Raw genomic sequence first — 22,750 nt, 5'->3', positions numbered from 1 at the left:
TTAATAGTCTCATCTCTGAATAGCCTATTGCTTGGTTTATGCAGACTGCATTACAAAACAATCTTCCTTAACTTGTATTACTGCTGGCAAGCACAGAGTAAAGAAGTTCAAGAATATACAAGATTCAGAGTAATAAATTTTACAAGAACAGAAGTGAAAAGGACTGACTTACTGTTTTCTCGAACAAGGCAAAATTCCAAAGTGTTCTGGCTCTCTAATACACAATCCAAGTCTACTGGGACATTTGGCTCACTTTGTTTCTCCAAGCGATACTGGGGTCCTGGAAAAAAAAAAAAGACAGTAATTTTTGATATATTTTTGGTTTAGACCAGCTGTGAAATACAAATATGCATTGTCTTAAGAAGCAAGATGGTTTTAAATGCCAAATCTGAAAAGGCAACAGTCGCTTGACAGTAATCCTTCTGTTTACAGTGTGGTACAGATTAAGCTATGTTTTATGACACTCTTCAGTACAAGCAAGCAAAAACGTAAAATCACACACACAAATGAAACAGTAATACAACAAGTTAAGCCATTTTTAAAACATATTTGTGTTGGATATAAAAACATGTGCTGGTTACTAAAACAATGCCCCACTTAATTGCCATTTATTTAAGGAAATGAGAAAGCTCACAGATGTGCAGTGGCATTTTTTTTCATTACAGACCTGTAACATGTAACTTCCAAAATCATTTAAAAAGGTAGCTAAAAGGTATACACTTTCCTTTAAAATTACTTATGCTAGAAAGCTAGTGCACTATCTATATTTTACATAAAGCAAAATACATCAAATATCCTATAAATATTTGACAAGTAAATCCTAGTAATTATGTACCTGGACAAACAATTTAAGTCAACTGGCTGAAAGCTATGTGGACAAGATGCAACCTTTAGCCAAATGCTCAAATTTCAGTTTCGTCTGAAAGCTTACTGGAACATCAGTTTTCTCGTTAACCATAAGCAATGACCATGACGATAATTATATTAATATAAAAAGTAAGGGCTTTGTCCTATATGTAAAACTTTCCTTTTTTCATAACTGCCAGTTGTGATGCACAGTGTACTCAGAGCTGCAGTAGGCAAAACTTACATCTCACATCATTTGGTTCCTGGAACCGGTGCCTTCTTTGAGAAGTTTGCACATCCCTCTGTGTCCATGTGAGATTTTGGCAGGGTCTCTGGTTTCTTACAACATCCATAGACTTGCCACTAAGTAAATTAACAGTCAGTTTGTTTGTGTCTTTTGGCTTTTCCCGGTTAGGGGTCGCCACAGCGGAACTCCGGTCCGCTAATGATTGGTAGTGGATTTTTACGTACCGGGTTACCAGCCCTGACGCACAACCTTCAGCGAAGGCACGCCCCATTCACATATGCCTCCACACAGAAGACGCTCTAGCTGAGAATCGAACAGGACAACGTCTTGCTATGAGGTGACAGTAATCCTGTAAATTGCCTGCTGTGTGTTTTCTGTGTTTTCCTGTAACAGACTGGTAACCCATGAAGGAGTGGTTTTCTGCCATATACTCACAGCTGGACAGGATAAACACTGGCTTCTTATATATAAGTAAACGGAATGAATGCTGTTGAAGTAGCATCACAAATTATATTAATCCGGGTTAGAAAGCAGTTCTGAATGCACGAGTTAAGATACAAAGCTATGGTGGCAGTGTACAACTGGGGATGTAAAACCCAGTAAAGGTATTGTAGCAAAAAGCACTTGCACAGTCTAATAGATGGTTTCAGGTACTGATATGGTTAGACGAGCATTTACTCTAAATGGTTAAGAGACTAGACCATAGGGCACAGTACCTGGCTTCTATCAAATTAAGCTGCTTTAGAAAGAAAGGATCTGAAGGGAATCTCTCTACAGAAGTTAAAAAAAGACCAGAGAAAAGCAAAACATCTGCAAAAAATGTTAGTTAATTCATGAAAACCAGAGAATAAAAGAGAAATCTTACATGTAATGACAGATAAAATAAGACAAGAAATGCCATAAGGAGGAAAAAGAGAACAAAGAGGAGATGGCAGGGAAGTGCACATGAAAATAAAGAAACTGAATTTTTATCATGAAAGCCAGCTCTGCAAGAAGTAAATTAGATTTGTTTAAAATAATGACACTAAGAAAGCAATACTTGTTTACAACATTGAAATACAAGAATATTTTCATATTAGGATATGCAAAGATGGCAGATGTGTTTTTTTGTGTGTGTGGTAAATTCACACACACACAAACACATATATGCAAGGTTGCATTACATACACACACACACCAAGCTTCTTATGGAATGAATATATATATATATATATATATATATATATATATATATATATATATATATGTATACACACACACACACACACACACACACACACACACACACACACACACACACGGGTCTACTGAAAAAGAATGAATAACCCAAATATTGATCATGATGCCAACATTACAAATGTTGACACGCTACTACACATGGCATAAGCAAAACAAACTTTTAAAAATAGCATAAACATAATTTTTTGCAGGGGGAAAGCCCCTCTGCATTCCCATGTGGGGGGCTGCATATTTCCCAGCCCTGAGAATTCTGCAATCACACACACCTATCAACCATCTGTGTAGTCAATTAAATGTTGTCAGCTAAACAACGTATCAACCAAAGAGGGATCCGACCATACTCAGTTCCCCCATATATCTACAGATACACATTTTATATATATATATATATATATATATATATATATATATATATATATATATATATATATATATTTATATTTATATATGTATGAAATGGGTATCTAATGTGTGAAATGTTAAATATTTTGTACTGTAGAATTTGGGAATGAGATATGTGATGAGTAGCAGACTCAGTTCATTAATAAAGTACGTATTTCAAGGTGCCCTAATTACAGTACAAGATATTTCACGTGTGCAAAAACAAATAATCTATCTGCTTTTTTTTGTTTTCATTTATGTTAGAGTTCGATCTAGATTAACTTCCAACATTTCACAGACTACAGACTTAGGTAATTTGCAGAGGTTTTTATGAATGCAGGGTCTTATGAGTAGCTTTCTCCCCTATTTGAAAAATAATTTTAATTGTTGACGGATTTTTGTAGCATCAGATCATTTCTGAATGTACTTTAATACAGTATTTAGGGTTTTATTAATGATTTCAATCTTCTTCACTTTTTAACAGTCTCAGCTTTACTTCATTACTATGCATCTCTTAGTTTTTAATGGTGTATAATCTGAAACAGTTACTGGATATGTATCAAAGCTTTTCAATTAAATACATGTGGTCTTAGGAAATGTAATTTCTATCTAGTCTAGCCCAGTTATCGTACCTTGGAGAATAATATTTAGATTCTTTCCGAGTTCCTACTATTGAATTTACAGCTTCCATACCAAATCTATCCGCCCACCCCCTTTTTCCTTACAAAATATTTTCATTTTTTTCCCCCCAGAAATCTACTCTCTCTTGTCATATTTCTCTTCTAGGTCCACCTGATACATCCTAATTATTGCATACCAAGTTCCAGTCACCTCCCATAAATAATATTCCCACCAAAAAGCTGATTATTTCTCCCACAATTCTATTAAGATCTGTAACAGTATTTTAAAGTGGAATATATATTCATGCCAGTATAATAATCCTCATCTGCTCTTAACCCCTACCTCCATAAATCTGCTATTGTTTTTACCTTATCTTCTATCATTATTAAAGACCTTCTAACAATTAGTATTATTACCCCCTTTCCTTTGTCCTGGATATTCTACAGAACATCCATCCTGAAATCCTTTGTTATCAAATTCACGTTTTTTTCTAAGTTTTTAGTTCATTTCAAATTAGTTTACATTGTTATAACCAGATTTGCTAGTAATGTCATTGTGCAGTATGTCAATATGAACTAATTTTATTTCTAGGGGTTGAGTAAAGGGAGTAGTACTACATTTGGGAGCTGTGTGCATAACTGTGTGACACTGCTTTTTATCTTATGTGAACATTTTTTTCTCTAAAACCATAGATTTGGGTTGAAAAGAGCTGTTTTAGGATGCAATAGAATATTTTGGGGTTGTACGCGTGTGTGTGTGTGTGTGTGTGTGTGTGTGTGTGTGTGTGTAAATACAGGGTGTTGACTTTTCCTTTAGTTTAGGTTGACTAAATATGATAGATTTAAGTGAATTTCAATCTCTTTAATGAAGCACCAAATATGCAGAACTGTTAATGATGCAGCAAGAGTGTGTAGATAAACTTAAGATGTCAGGAGAGTAGATAAGAAAAACATCTACACAAGATGCCAGATGCATGTTTTTATGAAACCTTTAAATGGGGTTACTATAACCAGAAATGTAACCTGTACACTTTAAAAAACAGAGTTAGAAGACAGTATGTGCCAAGGAAATCTGAAAGTTTCTTCTACACCAGAGAACCCGGATGGAAAATCAGAAATTCACCCTGGGTCTGGACCACACGTCTCTGTCAAACAGTTATGCCAAAAGTAACATAGCTTCTATGAACTTTCGAACTAAGATACCCCCTCCTAATTAACAACCCAGGGACACTACTGATTTAGATTGCACGGCTGGCTTATAAAGGCCATGGTGGTTGCTATCCTAGTATGTAACTATAAACCTATGTATTAATTCTATGAAACTACAAATATGCAAATGGACTGACGCTGTATGATTTGTTAATTGAAAGGGCACATTGTATGCTCCAAACGTGGCCATGAAAAAACAGCCAAGACTTATATTAGTAAAAGATGTGATCATGCCAACAGAAACAGATGGTATTGACAAAACTGTGGCAGAAAGGAAAAGTATTAAAAACTGGAGATAACCGAGCATTTGTGGGAAATGATTATTCACTGTACACCATGCAGAATAGAAGTAAGTTTATACCAGCAATTAGGAAAGGTTGAGAGATAGATGTGATAGTCAAGCAGCTGTATCCAGCGATCTTCAGAATAATTTTACCTGGAGGATCAAAGACATGTTTGAATGCAGAACTGACTACGATGAAAATAAAAAAAAGTTTGTCAATAAAAAGTGAGCCAGCAAGCAGAAAGGGACTTTGCTTTTTATTCTTTTGAAAATAAGGTCCATAGACAAAATTTGCCAATGAAGCTTTTTCCATTGTTCCAAAGGAAAATGCTTGAGTGACAGGAAAAAAAATAGTAGAGTTGACTAGCAGTATTGAAAGTAGTATGGGTTTGAACCAAAAGACTGGTGTTAAAAGAGATAGACAAAACCATTAAGAAGACAAGATACACTGAGAATAAATGGGAACTGTAGAAGTACAATCCCATTAGATATATGAGCAGATGTGAAATTTGAAGTTTGCAAGAAGTGGCTGAGAAAGACTGGAATTTTGTTGACTGTGTTAACTGGTAGGTGCGACTGTAAAGCACATACTCTGCTATATGTGATTAACAAATAGGAGACCAAAGGAACTGAAGAATGAGTAAAATCATGTAATTCTTATTATTTGTATAACAATTTCATGAAATAAATTCCACATTTTACTGTAAAGCAGTTTTGTACAGGTTGCTGTCAGTAGTATTTTAAATGTAAAGTATGGGGAGATCTATTGGTGATTGCTGTATATATTAAAGAAATAAAGTAATTTTTCTTAGTTCTAATATATCCAAAGGCTTTTCACTGTGTCAGGGTGAGACAGGCTGGAGAGAAGCTAATTAAAATAAATACATTATGATTCTAGAATGCTGGGGCAAGGGTATCGAAGTGCATTATCAGATTATAAATTGAATTAAGATAATAATCTCCCCATTTCTACACGAATGGGTATCCAGATTAATGCGCACTTGGTTTAAGCTATAGAAATTTTTTATGCAAATGGATTTCTCAAATAAGACAAAATAACTAAAAAAAATAACTGAAAATGGTAGTTTTCTTGTATTTGCCAAGTCATTAGCTATTTTTTTCCATTAGTAAATGCCCTCATTGACAAACAAGAAATTTACACGTGCAATCAATTAACTGTAAGATGTCTGCAGTGTGATGACTGAAATTTAGAGATATTTTCATACATTGGCACTGTTACTATCCTTTTTTTTCTCATTACAAACCATACTTAGAGTTGAGCTGTCTAAGAGCTGCAAATTAATTATTAGACTTGTCAACACTCTATATGTTGTACATTTCTCTCAACACAGTGTCATTAACATTAAAAGGTACATTGACAAGCATTTCAGTGGAAAACAAATGAAGTTTTAAATTATGGGGAAGTGAATAACATATACAACTAGTTGCCTACCCAGCAGCCTTAATATTTTAATGCATTTAATATAAAAGTGCACTGTTTAGTTTCTTAGAGCAAAAATTGTTTACTGAAAGCATGCAAGCTGTTTTTCACATCTGGGAGGAGGCTACAGATAAAATAAAAGACAACTATCAGTGCAAGTTAAGAACACAGGTTATTACACGCACTTTTAGCATGGGTAACCTTAATTTTAGAATAGGTAATGTCAGTGGGTGTAGTCATCGATTTGGGGCAACTACTCCTATCAGGAGTTGTGAACTTAATTCTTCTGAAAGAGTACATAGTTTTGCATGTTTGTTGCAAGTTAAAAGGGGATGGAGGGATTCTGAAAATCTATATCATTTAAGTGCTTCTACTAAAGTAGAAAGTTCTGAAAATGTAACACAATTTCAAACTGAGATGACAAGAAGCAACTACATACAAGTTCAGTTTACCAAAAATTAGTGAGTTCATACAAGCTAAAGCTGGAAATTCAAAACAACTGTCATGTATAATAGATGGGAGAAGCCGCTTTCTGGTATAATGGCTTATCTGTCTATATTAACAATGAAATGTAAATGACTTTACATATATATATATATATATATATATATATATATGTAAATGACTTTACATATATATATATATATATATATATATATATACAAAAAAACAAAGAATACTCAATTATATCAAGAAATGTAGGGCACAAATTGCAATATTGCAGGAGAAACATTTGGATACAAAAGGGCATATGAATTTGATAAAAAAGATTTCAGGATATATATTCTGCAGAATTCCAAGGAAAAATGAACAGGGGTCTAATAATACTAATTGCTAGTTGGGCTGTAATAATGAAAGAAGGGGAAACACAACAATGGTAGATTTATGGAGTAATGTGTTACTAGCAGGGAAGAAGTATTAATCTGGTATGTATGTATTTATACTCCACCTAAAACTACTATTTGGGGACAAATAATCAGCTTTAAGCAGGAAATATTTTTTATGGGAGTGGACTGGAACTTGGAAAGCAATACTGAAAACTTATCAGTGAGCTTAGAAGGGAAAATATAATGAGAAGGGAGATATCTGAAGAAATATTTGAGAATACTTGGTAAGGAAGATATGAATTTGATATTAGGAATTCAGATGGAATTTAAATAATACTGTCAAAGGTACGATGACTGGGCTAAGCTGGTTAGAAATTATATTTCATAAGACTATGACACACACACACACTATTCCTATTTCATATAATGCACCATTAAAAACTAAGATAAAGATGCAAAGTAATGAAGTATAACTGAGACAACGCCACTTTCCTACTTACCTGATAAAAACAGAGGAATTTAAGAAGTGGGTAGTGGAAATTATTTAAGAGTTATTAGAGAGGTTAGGAAGTTCTTCAGAAAGGGATCATTAGTGAGTGGGATAAAATATAACATAAAATATAATATAATATAAAATATATAATACATTTCTTGATATAATTGAGTATTCTTTGTTTTTTGTATATATATATATATATATATATATATATATATATATATATATATATATATGTAAAGTCATTTACATTTCATTGTAATCATACAAAAACAGACAGATGTGGGGAAAAAAGTAATGGGAGTTATTTAGAGAGGTTGACAAAAGTACTTCAGAATAAAGGGAATTTCACAGAACAGTAACAGATGCAACTGCAGGGTGCAAAAAGGAAAAGAACAGGGTGTTTGGAAAACAGTCATGTGTTTAGAAAGGTTATTGTTAAACAAATATTTTTGATAATTTCAGAGATTTTTAGAATGACTTAGTCGACAGAAAGAGTTGCCGCCAAACTACGGGAGCCTATGACAAAGAGATCCTACAGATGTATTAGACACTTTGGAAATTTTATGAGAAACTGCATAAAGCAGAGGAACGTGGAAACCAACAAAAAGAAATGTTCATAGAAGACAACTATGCCATGACTACAGGAAGGCAAGACAACAATTAATAACTAATACAGGAGGAGCTCCACGTGGGTTTACAGAGTGGTCCTAGCAGCAAGGAACTCGAAAAAGCGACTACCTTCTGGATTTAAGTATCTTTGCTTTTGTTTCACTGAAAATAGCTTCTGCTGCTTACTTTGAACTAGCCTGAACTGTTTTTTTACTGATTACTGCATTTACTTTAAAATCTGCACTTAAAGTTACATTTAGTCGAATTTAGTCGAAAGTTTGCTTGTTTGTTTGTTTAATTGAACTGTGGAGGCTGCCCACTAAAGTGTGCTAGCCTGTGTAACTAATTTATCACTGTCTCTGCATTTTCTGTGTATTTCTGCAAAAAACAAAAACAAAAAATAATCCTTGTTTTCCCGCCTTTCTCGACTAGTTTAGACCAGTATACAGGCATTGTTGTATTCTGGGCTGTGGTGTAGTTCCTGTGTTGTCCATTACCTTACTTGGATAGAAGGAAGTTTCTTTGCTCACCAGTGGGAGTGGGGAGCCTTGAGCAGCCTACCTGTCCTTGGGGGAAGTGACCTCAGCACAAGAAGCTGTTAGTAATTGGTTGTTTGGGACCATTCCTAGCTCTTTTGTAGTTCACTGCTTAAAATCCGTGTTTGCATGACTTTGCGCGGTCGTGCGCATAGTTAAACAAGGTTAAACTTTTTCTGGCTCCGCCAAGTCTGCTCTTCTTAATTTTTCCCTTAGAACTGTTCTACTTGCAATCTAAACAGCCTATACTCTATCTGAAAAGCTCAGCACTTGCTCCTAAAGCATTTTGTATACAGGTAAAGCACTCTTAAACAAACAAAAGTACTTCATTCACCTAAATTCTGTTGAGTACCCATTTCCCTATACGTCCTTTCTGACTCAGTTACACAGCAATCTTTTTCACTATTTCTAGCATGTCGAAGGGTCAGTTGCTGGCGTCCTCTCCTGTTCAGCTGGTGAATCTGGGAATCTTGAGATAATGTTACAATTGCCTCATGTACACAGACAACCCTCTCCTCCTCCCAACAAATACAAATATATGCGAGAGATGCAACTATATAGCCAAACTGGAGGCTGAGCTCTCTCAATTCAGTACTGGCAAAACCAGTCAGGAGGAGAAGGTAACCACGCACACCACAAACCCAGTCTCACATAGAACTATCACAACTGCAAACCAAACACATAAACACACAAAAACATACTCGGAGGCGCTGATTAAAAATCTACCAAAACAACAGAGGCCTCCAAAGCAGACACCCAAGCATCCACCACCTCAAGACATAGCACATGCAACACATAGTTCACAAAGTCAGTGTGCTAAACAGTCACAGCCCTTAAGGCCAAACATGCCAGACACACTTGTAATAGGTGACTCCATAGTCAGGCACACTGACGTCCCGCTCACCAGACTGAACAAGGAGAGGGTCACAGTAAGCTGCCTGTCGGGAGCTAGAATCCACCACATAACACAAGCACTCAGGTCACTCCACAGCAAGTACAAATATGACTCAGTCATTGTACATGCCGGTGTGAACGACCTGAGATGTACCTCCCTGGACTACATGAAAAGAGACATAGAGGAGCTCTCTGATTATGTAGCCCAGGCCGGTATGACCCTGACCCTGAGCAGCATCTTACCCTCACCAAGAATGATGCCACAGTACAAAGACAAAATGATCAGTTTTAACAATTGGCTTAATTACTGGTGTCATTCTAAGGGGATCCAGTGTCTGTCTGCTTGGGATGACATGCTTGACAAGCCACGCTGCTTCGTAAGGGATGGCTTGCACCTGTCACCCCTGGGCTTCCGGATATTGGCCAAGGCTTTTGCCACCCCCATAGTGCCTTTTTTAGGCAAGGCTCAAATGACAAACCTACCTCCCAAGAAAACACAAGTGGAAAAAAACTAAGGGTAATGCTGCTCAATGCCAGAAGTCTAAACCTCAAGATGTACACCCTCGAAGCCCTCCTCAGTATGGAGAACATCGATGTCTGTGCAGTGACCGAAACCTGGTTCAAGGCTCCTGAGAGCACCCCAGCACTATCAGGTTTTACCTCATATCATGCTTTCCGGACCCAAAACTTGGACCGAACCACAAAAGGAGGGGGAGTATCCATTTTCATCAAAGATACCCACACCTCGAGGTTAGTGGCAACGCACGAAGCATCGGAAACTATCCAGGTGCAACTAACCATAGGCAAAACTGCCTTACAGTTTGTAGCATGCTACAGACCACCCTCTCAAACTCAGGAACCCCACACAGCCTTCCTGAAGACACTGGAGAGTATGAATGTCTCTCCAAATACCATCATTTTGGGAGACTTCAACTACCCAAACATAGACTGGGAACATTACTCAAGCCCCAACACCCTAGCCCAAAGGTTCCTAGAATTCATAAACTCAAATGCAATGGAACAACTAGTCACCATTCCCACAAGAGGAGACAATATACTAGACCTGATCATCACAAACATGGGGACAAAATGCTCCACACGGAAGTACATCCCTCTTTGGTAAGATCAGACCATAAATTAATCTCACTGGAAATCCACATCCCGCCACCCCCTGCACAAAAGACCACAGTGAAGAACTTCTCAAAAGCAAACTTCACACTTCTTAAGACTGAAGTGGTATCTTTCAAGGCCCCTGAGCCAGTGGAAACCACAACCCACACTGCTGAATCTTTTGCAAATGCCTTCTATGGGCACCTTCAAGAATGCATGGATCATGCAATCCCAAATAAAACCAAGACCCATTCCCCAAAGGCAGGCGCCCGGTCTGGTGGACCCCAGCCATAAACAAACTTTACAACAGGAGGAGGAAGCTACTACATGACAGAGCAAAATCCCTAAAAGGGAAGGCATCTCTGATCAGTACTAGCAAAAAACTACGATCACTCATAAAATCATCCAAGGCCAACTTTGAGAGAAAAATCGCAAAAGACAATCACAAGGCCTTCTTTAGCTATGTTAGAAACCTGGGTGGAAACTCCCAGATATGCTCAGAGTTAGTCCAAAATGACACAAAATGCACTGAACCCACTGACATTGCCAACATTCTGGCAGACAGGTTCAGTGCAAATTTCTCCTCCCCCTTCCACCCAAAAGGAGAAATAACTATTCCAGCAGAGTGTAGCCTCCCTAACATCTCAGATGCCCAGGTGAGAGCCGCCCTCTCTAAAGCTAAAAACACAGCATCAATGGGACCGGATGGTGTCCCGGGCTGTGTGCTACATGAACTCCAAGAGGAACTAAACCCACACATAAGGCTGCTGTTTAATCTTAGCCTTACTACAGGATACGTACCCAAAGAGTGGCGTACGGCAACAGTGGTCCCACTTCACAAAGGCGGTGCTTCTACGGACCCTGGAAATTACCGCCCCATAAGCTTGACGAGCCTGGTCTGCAAAGCTATGGAGAGGATCATTATGGAACTCATAAACAAAGACATTGGGGACCTACAGACATTGGATCCTACCCAATTTGGCTTTTTCAAGGGCAGATCCTGCCTTTTGAACTTGGTCGACTTTTTTGAAACAGTCACTAAGGCCATTGATGAGGGCAAGGCAGTTCACACAGCCTACCTTGACCTTGCAAAAGCCTTTGACACAATATCCCACTCGGGCATCATAGACAAACTCACCAGATTAAATGTAAACCCATATGTCACAAGATGGGTTGCAAACTGGCTCAAGGACAGAACCCACAGGGTCAGAGTTGCTGGAGCTATGTCAGACTCTAAGCCAGTCATAAGCGGTGTCCCACAGGGCTCAGTCCTGGGACCCCTCTTGTTCGGCATTTATTTTTCCGAGGTACAGGCAAACATAGGAGGATTGTGGCTGACAAAGTTCGCAGATGACTGCAAACTGGGCGCCATAATTGATACGCCAGCGGACACAAACATCCTTCAGAGAGGCCTCAGAAATGGATAATTGGTGCCAGAGCCATGGCCTTAAGCTGAACGCCAAGAAATGTATAGTCATACCCGTTGGGAAAAACAAGGTACCGACAAATTACCACATAGGCGGTAATCCATTAAGTACGGAAGAGGTAATCAGGGACCTAGGGACCCAGGTTGACAGTAACCCCTCATTTGACACTCACATCGCCAAAGTGGTTAGGAAGACCTTCTATATTGCCCACCTTATCATGAAGGGTTTCACATCTAGATCAAGAGAGGTCATTGTGCCCCTGTACTCTTCTCTTATCAGGCCAATGATCGAGTACAATGCCCCATTTGGGATGCATCTCACCCGACACCTGCAGCAGTTGGAAAGACCCCAAAAGTTCCTCACCAAGAGGATAAAGGGTCTTAAACATATGTCATATATGCTGCCCGACTGAAAAAACTCCAGCTCTATTCAGTCGCATACCGCCTACTCAGAGGTGATCTGTGCCTGACGTACAAGGCCATGTCCAATCCTGAATTAATGGACATGCTCCACCTCAGAAAATCCAAATCCATCAGAGCCACGAGAACAAGTGACTTAAACCTCAACACAGAAATAAATAGAACGTGCTGGAGGGACAGATTCATAACCCAGAGGCTCCCTACACTCTGGAACAGAATCCCAGTCCATGTTAGGCAGAGCTCCTCACTGACTCTATTCAAGAGAAATCTCGACGAGTGGATGGGAGATCGTACGTTTACCCCGGGGGTCATCTCTGTGTCACTACTAGACAGAGGCATAGTAAACTAAACCCTAAAAGGGCGTAGTATTCTCATCCTAAGGGGTGGTGTAAGCCACATACATTCTGGCTAGGCTTATAAATGCTCTAGGGCAGATAGCCTAGTACGAACCTATGAACCTAATAGTAATGTATAATCAATCAACAGGGAAGTCTCCAGAAACAGATGGTATTACAGTCTAAGTTTGCATTTGGGAGGGACGAAAGTGACAAAGACCTGGAAAGTTTTGTTTAACAACATTTTAAAAAGAAAGGAATTACCAGCATCTTGAAAGAAAGCTGTGGCAGCTGAATTACCCAAAAAGGGCAAAGACACTTCAGACAGACACATGTCAATTTTAAACCATGACTATATGAAGTGTTTATGCCCATACTAGGTAACGGGGTTGCAAATGTGTTGCCACAATGGCTATATATGGATGGATGTGGATTTGTAGAGGAGAGGCAAACATTCAATAACATTAACAAAACAATGATGATCCAGAAGGAAGCAGAATGTAAATCACTGCAATTATCAGTGGGTCCTGATACAAAGAAAGCATTTAATAGAGTCATCTGGGATTCTGAGAGTAGGAAAATGGAAGCATTGGCATTCCCTGATAGAATAATAGTGTTAATAAGAAGGACGCATGAAGGGTCTGAGGCAAAGGGTTAGGGTTCTTCTCCAATAAACTGAACAGAGCATTTTTATAGCATTTACTTAGTTTTGAGGCAAAAATCATTACTGCTCTGCGTGTTGGCTTTTCCAGGCCTAGGGACATAGCTGTTTGTTTAATCTGTACTTGAGAACTACTTTTGCTGTACTTTTACATTAAGAAATTCCAGGATCATCTATCTTCCAGCAGAAGGTGTTTACATGGTTCTCTAAGCTGAGAAGCACTCCAGTGAGCTCGAAGTCTGGTTATATACTGGCTTGAGGGTACAGGAATCAGTTTACAAGCTTTCTCTCCTATAAAATTAGGTGACTCTGCACAGAGCTGCCCACCACACAGCGGCTGTTAGTACTGCCTTGTATAGTAGCAAACACCTAGGCAGAAAAATGTCCCTACAAAGTTAGGATTAGGTCCAAAACCTGTTAAACAGTTGGCATTGCATGGAATTAAGCTTACAGCAGCTAGCTTGTGCATTGAATAGCACTACTATGTCGTAGCACTATATAACATCTTGCTCTTAACCCCAAAAAGTACCTTAGGTGAGACCAGAGGAAGGAGAACCATACTTGTTAAGGCCAGTAGGTGGCAATAAGGATGACTTGAGTTCTTCAGTCTGCTTGCTTTCTGTAGAAACTTCAGGATCAATGAAAGAGGGGGATAAGCACAGTGGAGACCCATGGGACAATTGTCAATCATAGCATCCCTTGATGACGATCAGAACAAAGTACTTGCTGCACTTGTTGGGAGGAGAGGCAAATACATTGCAGCAAGGCTGGCCCCACTGGCTGAAAATCATGTTTACTACTGATTGATTGAGGGTCCACAAGTGAGGAATCAGAATGGACCTGCTGAGTCTGTCTGCAAGCACATTGGTTTTTCCTGGATTATGCATTGCAATTAGAAAGCAGTGTGAAGAGATTGCCCGTTCCCAGACCCTCACGGCCTCTCTGCACAAAGGGTAGGAAAGGGTTTCTCTTTGCTTGTTGATGAACCAGACTACTGACATGTTGTCCGTATGGATAGCAATAGTCCCCAGAGGGAGAACACCCCGAAAGACTTTTACCATTAGAAGGAATGCTCTCATCTCGAAGACATTTATATGCAGCTTGGTCTCCACGAGGGACCACGTTCCTTGGACCATCTTTCCCTTGCAATGCCACCCCCCCCGATTAGGAAATGTCGATGGTCACTGTGGCTATTGAGGGGGAGACAATGGCCTGGACAAAAACAGGCTGTCTGACTGTATCCACCATTAAACATCTCTCTTTCTCTCTCTTTTGGCTGTTCCCATTAGGGGCCGCCACAGTGGATCATCTGTTTCCATTTCTTCCTGTCCTCTGCATCCTTCTCTGTCACACCAACCGCCTGCATGTCCTCTCTCACTACATCCATAAACCTTATCTTAGGCCTTCCTCTTACCTGGCAGCTCAATTCTTAGCATCCTTTTCCCAATATATCCAGCATCCCTCTTCAGCACATGTCCAAACCAACACAATCTAGCCTCGCTGGCTTTGTCTCCAAACTGTCCAACCTGAGCTGACCCTCTAATATACTGATTTCTAATCCTGTCCATCCTCATCACACCCAGTGCAAATCTTAACATCTTTAACTCTGCCATGTTCAGGTCTGACTCCTGCCTTTTTGTCAATGCCACCATCTCCAACCCATATAACATAGCGGGTCTCACAACCCTCTTGCAGACCTTCCCTTTCACTCTTACTGGCATCAGTCTGTCACAAATCACTCCTGACACTCTTCTCCACCCATTCCACCCTGCCTGCACTGTCTTCTGCACCTCTCTTCCACACTCACCATTACTCTGAACTGCTGATCCCAAGTACTTAAATTCATCCACCTTTGCCAACCCTACTCCCTGAATCCTCACCATTCCTCTATCCTCCCTCTCATTCACACACACATATTCTGTCTTAGTCCTGCTGACCTTCATTCCTCTCCTCTTCAGGGTCTCCTCAACCTGGTCTCTACTCTCACTACAGATCACAATGTCATCTGCAAACATAATAGTTCACATGGCCTCCTGTCTGATCTCGTCTAGCAACCTGTCCATCACCACTGCACATAAGAAAGGGCTCAGAGCTGATCCCTGATGTAATCCCACCTCCACCTTAAACGCATCCATCACTCCCACCGCAGACGTCACTGTCACACTACCCTCGTACATATCCTGTACCACTCTTACATACTTCTCTGCCACTCCCGACTTCCTCATACAATACCACAATTCCTCTCTCTAGACACTCTGTCATCTGCTTTCTCTAAGTCCACAAAGACACAGTGCAACTCCTCCTGACCTTCTCTGTAATTCTCCAAAAACACACTCAGAGCAAACATCACATCTGTAGTGTTCTTTCCTGGCATGAAACCATACTGCTGATCACTAATCATCACCTCCCTTCTTAACCTAGCTTCCACTACTCTTTCCCACAACTTCAAGCTGTGACTGATCGATTTTATCCCTCCGCAGTTACTACAGCTCTGCACATCACCCTTATTCTTAAAGATAGGTACCAAAACACTTTTTCTCCACTCCTCAGGCATCCTCTGACTTTCCAAGATTTCATTAAACAATCTGGTTAAAAACTCCACTGGCATTTCTCCTAAGCACATCCATGCTTCCACTGGTATGCCATCTGAGCCAACAGCCTTTCCATTCTTCTTCTTCATACCTGTCCTTACTTCCTCCTTGCTAATCTGTTTCACTTCCTGATTCATAGGTAGGTAACTAGGCTATCTGCCCAAAGGCATTTATAAGCCTAGCCAGAATGTGCTGGCTTTCACCAACCCCTTTGATTAGTTCCCTGTGCCTCTGTTCAGAAGAGCCACTGAAGTGATCCCCGGGGTACATTTTCTGTTTCCCATCCACTCGTCAAGGTTTCTCTTGAAGAGTACTGGCGAGGAGCTCTGCCTAATGTACACTGGAATCTTGTTCCAAAGCATGGGAAGTCTCTGGGACAAGAATCTATCCCTCCAGCACTACCTATTTATTGCTGTGGTGAGGTTTAGCTCCATACAGAGTGTGGCTCAAGGGGATAAGGCTTTGTTTAGATGGAGCATGTCCATCAATTCTGGGTTGGACATGGCCTTGTATGTCAGGCAGAGATCACCTCTGAGCAGGTGGTATTTAACAGAGTACAGCTGGAGTTTCTTCAGTTGAGCTGCATAGGGCATCTGTTTGAGGCCAGTGATCCTCTTGGTGAGGTACTTCTGTGGTCTTTCCAGCTGTTGCAGGTGTCTTGTAAGGTACATCTCAAATGGGGTGTTGTACTCTGATGGGTCTGATGAGTGATGAGTAGAGGGGCACAATGACTTATTTTGATCTGGATGCAAACCCTTTTGTGATTAGGTGGGCCACATAGGAGGATTTTCTAACCACTTTGGCAATGTGATTATCAAAGGAGAGATTACCATCTACTTGGGTCCCCAGATCCCTTATTACGTTTTCCGTATTTAGGGGACTACCACCTATGTGGTAGTTTGTGGGTACTTTATTTCCAAAGGGAATAACTATGCACTGTTTGGCATTTAGTTGAGGCCATGATTTTGACACCAGGTATCCATCTCAGTGAGACCCTTTTGGAGGATGTCTGTGTCAGCCGGTGAGTCAATTATAGCCCCTAGTTTCCAGTCGTCTGCGAACTTGGCCGGCCATAGTCCTGTGCTTGTATGTACTTCTGAGAAGTATAAGCCGAACAGGAGGGGTCCTAGGACTGAGCCCTGGGGAATGCCACTTGTAACCGGTTTAGAGTCCGACCTAGCTCCCGCAACTCTCACCAAGTGGGCTCTGTCCGTGAGCCAATTGGCAATCCATCTTGTGACATAGGGGTTTATGTTCAGGCTGGTGAGCTTGTCTATAATACCAGAATGGGGAATGGTGTCGAAGGCCTTTGCGAGGTCTAGGTAGGCTGTGTGTACCATCTTTCCCTAGTCTATAGCCTTGGTAACTGTCTCAACTATCCCCACATCACCCAACCTTCTCTCTCTCTCATTCTCTTCATTCATCAGCTCCTCAAAGTACTCTTTCCATCTGCTCAACACACTCTCCTTGCTTGTGAATACGTTTCTCTCACTATCCTTTATCACCCTTACCTGCTGCACATCTTTCCCAGCTTGGTCCCTCTGTCTAGCCAATTGGTACAGGTCCTTTTCTCCCTCTTTAGTGTTCAACCTTTCATACAACTCTCCATATGCCTTATCCTTAGTCTTCGCCACCTCTCTCTTTGCCATGCGCATCATCTCCTTATACTCCTGTCTACTTTTTTCATCTCTTTGACAAACCACTTCTTCTTTGCCAGCCTCTTCCACTGTATATTCTCCTGTACTTCCTCATTCCACCACCAGGTCTCCTTGACCTCCTTCCTCTGTCCAGATGTCACACCAAGCACCTTTCTAGCTGTCTCCCTTATCAGCTCTGCTGTAGTTACCCAGCTATTCAGCAACTCTTCAATGCCCCCCCGTGCCTGCCTTAACTATTCCCTGAACTCCACTTCACAATACAGATATCCACCATTGAACATGACGTTTGCAAATTGGAGTGAGTTTGATGGGGACAGAAAGCAGCTGGTAAAGAAGAGCTCACTGAACCACCAAGGTCTATTGGAGGATGTGCACAAAGAATCTTGCTAGAGGGACCAGAATAATGGCAGCTGACATTGGCCCAACAGATTGTAACACTAGTTTTGCTGGAGGGGACATGAGACAATAAGTCCCATACCTGATTTCTCAGAGATGTAATGGGATTAAGAGGTAATGAAGCCACTTGATTCATAGTACCCAACTGAGTTCCTATAAATTCTAGATCTTGTACAGGGTCAATTTGGCAAAATTTATCGTGATGCCTATGGAGCTGGAAATCTGAAGCAATTAATCCTTGGCTTGCAGAAATTGATGCCTGGTTGCGGCAGTGAGGAGCCAATTGTCTAATAGGGAAAAATCTGGAATCCTCTGAGCCTCATGTGAGCTGCAATGACTGCCATGCATTTGGTGAACACCTGGGGGTATGTGGTGAGCCCAAAGGGCAGTACTCTGAATTGGTAGTGACTGGCTCCCAGCTGAACACCCCGATGTCTCCTGGAGTGCCTGTCTATTTTGATGTGATAGTCCACATCCTGGAGATCTATAGAGCACATCCAATTGTCCTTGTGCAGAAGAAGCAGGATGGACTGAACCATAACCATTCGGAACTTTGACTTCTTTACATATTGATTCAGATTGCTTAGATCCAGAATTGGTCTTATGTCCTCTGACTTCTTAAGCACCAAAATGAAGCAGGAGTAAGTTCCGAATCCTACTTGTTCGGTTGGGACCACCTGGATGACTCTCTTTTTGTAGCAGCTTTTAAACTTCTTGAGCTGCATACTCCCTGTGACTGGGTGGAACGCCGGGGAGTTTCCTCCTGGGCCCGGGAGATGGAAGGGAAAAGGGAGTGTAATAACCTCTGGATATTATGCTTTGCACCCAAGCACTGTTTGTAAGATTGTTATGCTTATTTATTTATTTATTTTATTTTACATTTGTTAACCGGGATAGTCCAGCTGGATATATGTCCATTTTCAGTGGAGGCCCGGGGAGAAAAGCTCCAAAGAGACAATTTTTACAGAACCTACAGATAAACTTGGGTACATATTTCATCTAGATCCATTAGGGTTATCTAGTTATTGACACTTATAGGTATAAACTACAGACACTTATGGTATAAACTATAGACAGATACAGTTTACAACAGTCATAAACAGTTTTACATTGTTCATACTAACACTGTTATATGTATGTTATCATACCTTTGATGTGGTATACATTTATATGCAAGTAACAGACAGGACTCTAGTTTAGGACAATGGTTACAATAGTACTGGAGTGGTCAGGTATTAGTCTGGAGTTGAACAGGGACATAACCATTTGTTGCTGAGGTAGTTGTATATAGATTTTTTATAAGTAGGTAATGAGATAATCAGGGATAAGGATGTAGACAGGGAGTTCCAGATTTTGGCCACATAAGAAGAGTAAAGGGAGTCTCCAGCATGGTTGTTGGATCTAGTAACAGCTAACTGCAATTAGTCAGTTGAGCGGAATTGTCAGCACCAAAGCGTTGTTTGTAAGATTTGTTGAGGCATCTACGTGCAGGGAAAAATTACACCTGATTGCCTCAAGAGATGGAGAGTCGGGCAGCTCTTCAGGAACACTGATAGAGCCTGTCAGAGAACGAGTCTCCGACGTCTTGATTCTGCAGACTCCCTTTGTCTCTAGGATGACATCTACCATTGAAATCTCTTCTGCTTCTTGAAGAAGTGTCCTCACGTGGGTCTTGAAAAGACCCTTGAGATTTCCAGAACCATGTTTTCTTCCCACCTCACTGGTTTCTAGAAAAAGTTTGTTGAGGGGTAGAAAACTTAATTCCCATGGCAGAGATTGTCTTTCCTTCCTGCTTGCTGTGGTACGCATTTCTTTCACTGATGGCCTGAACAAAGTAGAGCCATTTAAGGGGGGCACTGACAAAGGATGCCTTGAAGGGTACTGAAAGTTGCATAGCCTCATCCACACGTTTCCTAACAGCTATTCCTGAACCGGCTGCTTGTACCTGCCTCTATGGGAAATCATCCTCATCAGCGAAGTGGCAATAGATGAGAGAATGGCCAGCTGGGAAGAGAACTTCTTGAGGTCCTCCACCGACATGGTCTCAGTGAGAGAGTTTGAAAGCTCCTTGATCAAATCTCTCTCTGCAAGTGGTTAAAGTGTGCTAAGTAATTTAACAACCGCAGTGCGGACACGGCTGAGTCATAGATGCACCTTCCAAATTTGTCCATTTCTCTGGACTCCCTATTCAGTGGATGGACAGAGGAGCTCTGCTCAGCTACCTCCTTTGTGGCTGCCGCCACAACTAAGACATCAACAGGGGACATCCTTACTACAATGGGTTCTGTCTGCTGGGGGGGGGGGGCCCAGAAATTTATCTGGGCAGTTTGGGATGGGCTTGACAGTGTCCAGTTCCTTCCAAGCCTGGCAGAAAATTAGGTCAATGAGTTCATCCACTGTGTGTGTGTGTGTGTGTGGGGGGGGGGGGGGGCACTGAGGACATAGATGGGCCCGACTCAAAAGCCTCCAGAAACACAGGCTCTTCAGAAAGAGGTTGGGAAGACCAGCCACCCTTCTGTTTTAGGATTTCCATGATGTCTCAGAATGAGATTTCGTAATGCAGCAATTGAGGGGATCCTTCTCCCTCATCACAGTCTGTGTCTTTAGTGAGGTGCCTCCTCCTGCACGTCTTCTTCGGCAGAACCTCCTTCGTGGGTTGTTTGGTGGTAGTCTCAAAAGAATGGGGAAATTCCTCAGTAGGAAGAGTATGGAGGCTTCCTGGAGTAAGCTGACATAAAGGAGCAGGAATGATGGACTAGGACTCGGAGCTGACAAGGGGAAGGATCCGTGGTATGAGAGGACAGATCTCTATGCAAAAAGACGGCCCTTTCTACCACCTGGAAGGCTGATGACTTGGGGAAGCTCCTCCCATCCTCCTTGGAGCCAAAGGAGGAAAGGACACGGCCGGCCCCAGATCCACGCTCTCCAGAAAGCACTAGACCCGAGGTTGAGAGCCTAGGCACCAAGAGGAAGGGACAGATCTGACAGTATCGGAGATAAACCAAACCCTCCACACCTGAAGCAGACTTCTTGGATCAAAGACCTACTCTGATCAGACAAAATTGGAGCAGGGCTGGTCAGGGAAATCGTTGGAGTCGAGGAAGGGGACTTCCTTGTATCTAAAACCAACTCTCTCGGGTATCCTGGATCCTGGCACTCCAAAACCATGGGTCGGATCGGAGAAGGAGACTGAGTAGGCTGGGCAGGTGCACTCAAGGATCCAAGATGGGATGGAGTTGGCAAGATTCCTATCTAGATCTGAGCTCTGAGAAACTTTTGCATCATCTTGTCCATATGGGCCTCCGTCAAACTCCTAGAATATTGGGACGAAGCCGAGGAAGCAGGCCTGGGATGTTTTGTTGGTGTGTGGAACAATTTAGATGAAAAAGCCAGAGAAACTGGTTTAAGACAAACCCAGGAGTTCGGCTCCTAGCCATTGGATCTGAGGGTTTGGGATCCCTGCTGAAGTTGATGGCACAAGAGAAGTTGTTATAGTGATTACCTTCATTGGATCTGAGGAGATCTGTGGAACTGAGCCAGGAGTAACTTTCTTTGGATCCAAAGGGGTCTCACACTTCTCAGTAGACTCGGATAGAGCCCTCCGAGACACAGAGAGGGCTCATTTTTTTTTATCCTTTGGAAACTTGGGATTTGGAGGGGGTTTGAGCCCTAGAAAAGGAAGGAGAAGAAGCAGTCAGCAGTCCTTTAAGAATCAACTTGTTGCTCCAATCTGACAGGGCTCGAGGGTTGAAGGAGGTGCGCACTTCGCACTGTGCCTTCAGATGTTCTGGCCCCAGACAGCAGAAACACTTCTTGTGGGCATCCGAAATAGGGATTTTACACAAGAAGTGCATCTCTTAAAACCAGTCAGTTTCTCAGATATCTTGGATAGCTTTTACAGCAAGATACACAGCAAAGACAAAAACAACAGCTCACAGTTATTCAAATTACCCACTAATTAAAAGATAACAGCAAATAGGGAACCACAAAAAAGTTTTTTTTTTTTTTTTTTTTTTTTTTTAACTATAAAGCAGGTATAAAAGAGTGCCAATGGGCTTGAGAGAAAGAGAGACAGACAGACATAACTGAAAGAAACCTAACACCAGCGAAATAAAATACAGAATCAAGAGGGAGGATAGGAGTCTACCAGTTAAGTTACAGGAGTTATAAAAATTATAACAATTATAAAGCAATAAACAACCCAAAAAGGTCACTCTTACAGCACTGAGACTAGAATCACGTCATGTCGCAATGGCGGCAAACAAGATCTGAGGAGCTGGGGATAGTGTACAGCATTATGGGTAAAGGGAGGAGCTTGAGATTCGGATTTACGTCTTGGAAATGCAGCAGAGTCCGAGGGTCAGATCCATAACCCATCAGTGAGGAAGAATGTACAAGACAACATCAGATTGGGTTACTTTCCTATCTATAGCCAGGATCTGAAATATTATGCACACAATCAAGTCACTACACCCCAGGTACCAAACATGATTCTATCATAGTCCATGTGGATGTAAATGAC

At 41.2% G+C, this 22,750-nt stretch overlaps 1 protein-coding gene across 1 annotated transcript in view; it reads right to left on the bottom strand.

The window, feature by feature from the left end:
- MAPKAP1 (MAPK associated protein 1) overlaps nt 1-22,750 on the bottom strand; it is a gene marked incomplete in the record, with an annotated part of 2,444,893 nt that overhangs the window by 766,012 nt on the left and 1,656,131 nt on the right. Inside the window, 1 exon segment of the mRNA XM_044057947.1 lies at nt 173-280. Coding sequence (XP_043913882.1) covers nt 173-280 — 108 coding nt within the window.

The sequence above is a fragment of the Protopterus annectens genome, chromosome 16.part0, assembly GCF_019279795.1.
Source record: "Protopterus annectens isolate FY-2018-M chromosome 16.part0, PAN1.0, whole genome shotgun sequence".
Taxonomy (NCBI): Eukaryota; Metazoa; Chordata; order Ceratodontiformes; family Protopteridae; genus Protopterus; species Protopterus annectens.
This window is presented reverse-complemented; position numbering and strand designations above follow the sequence as displayed.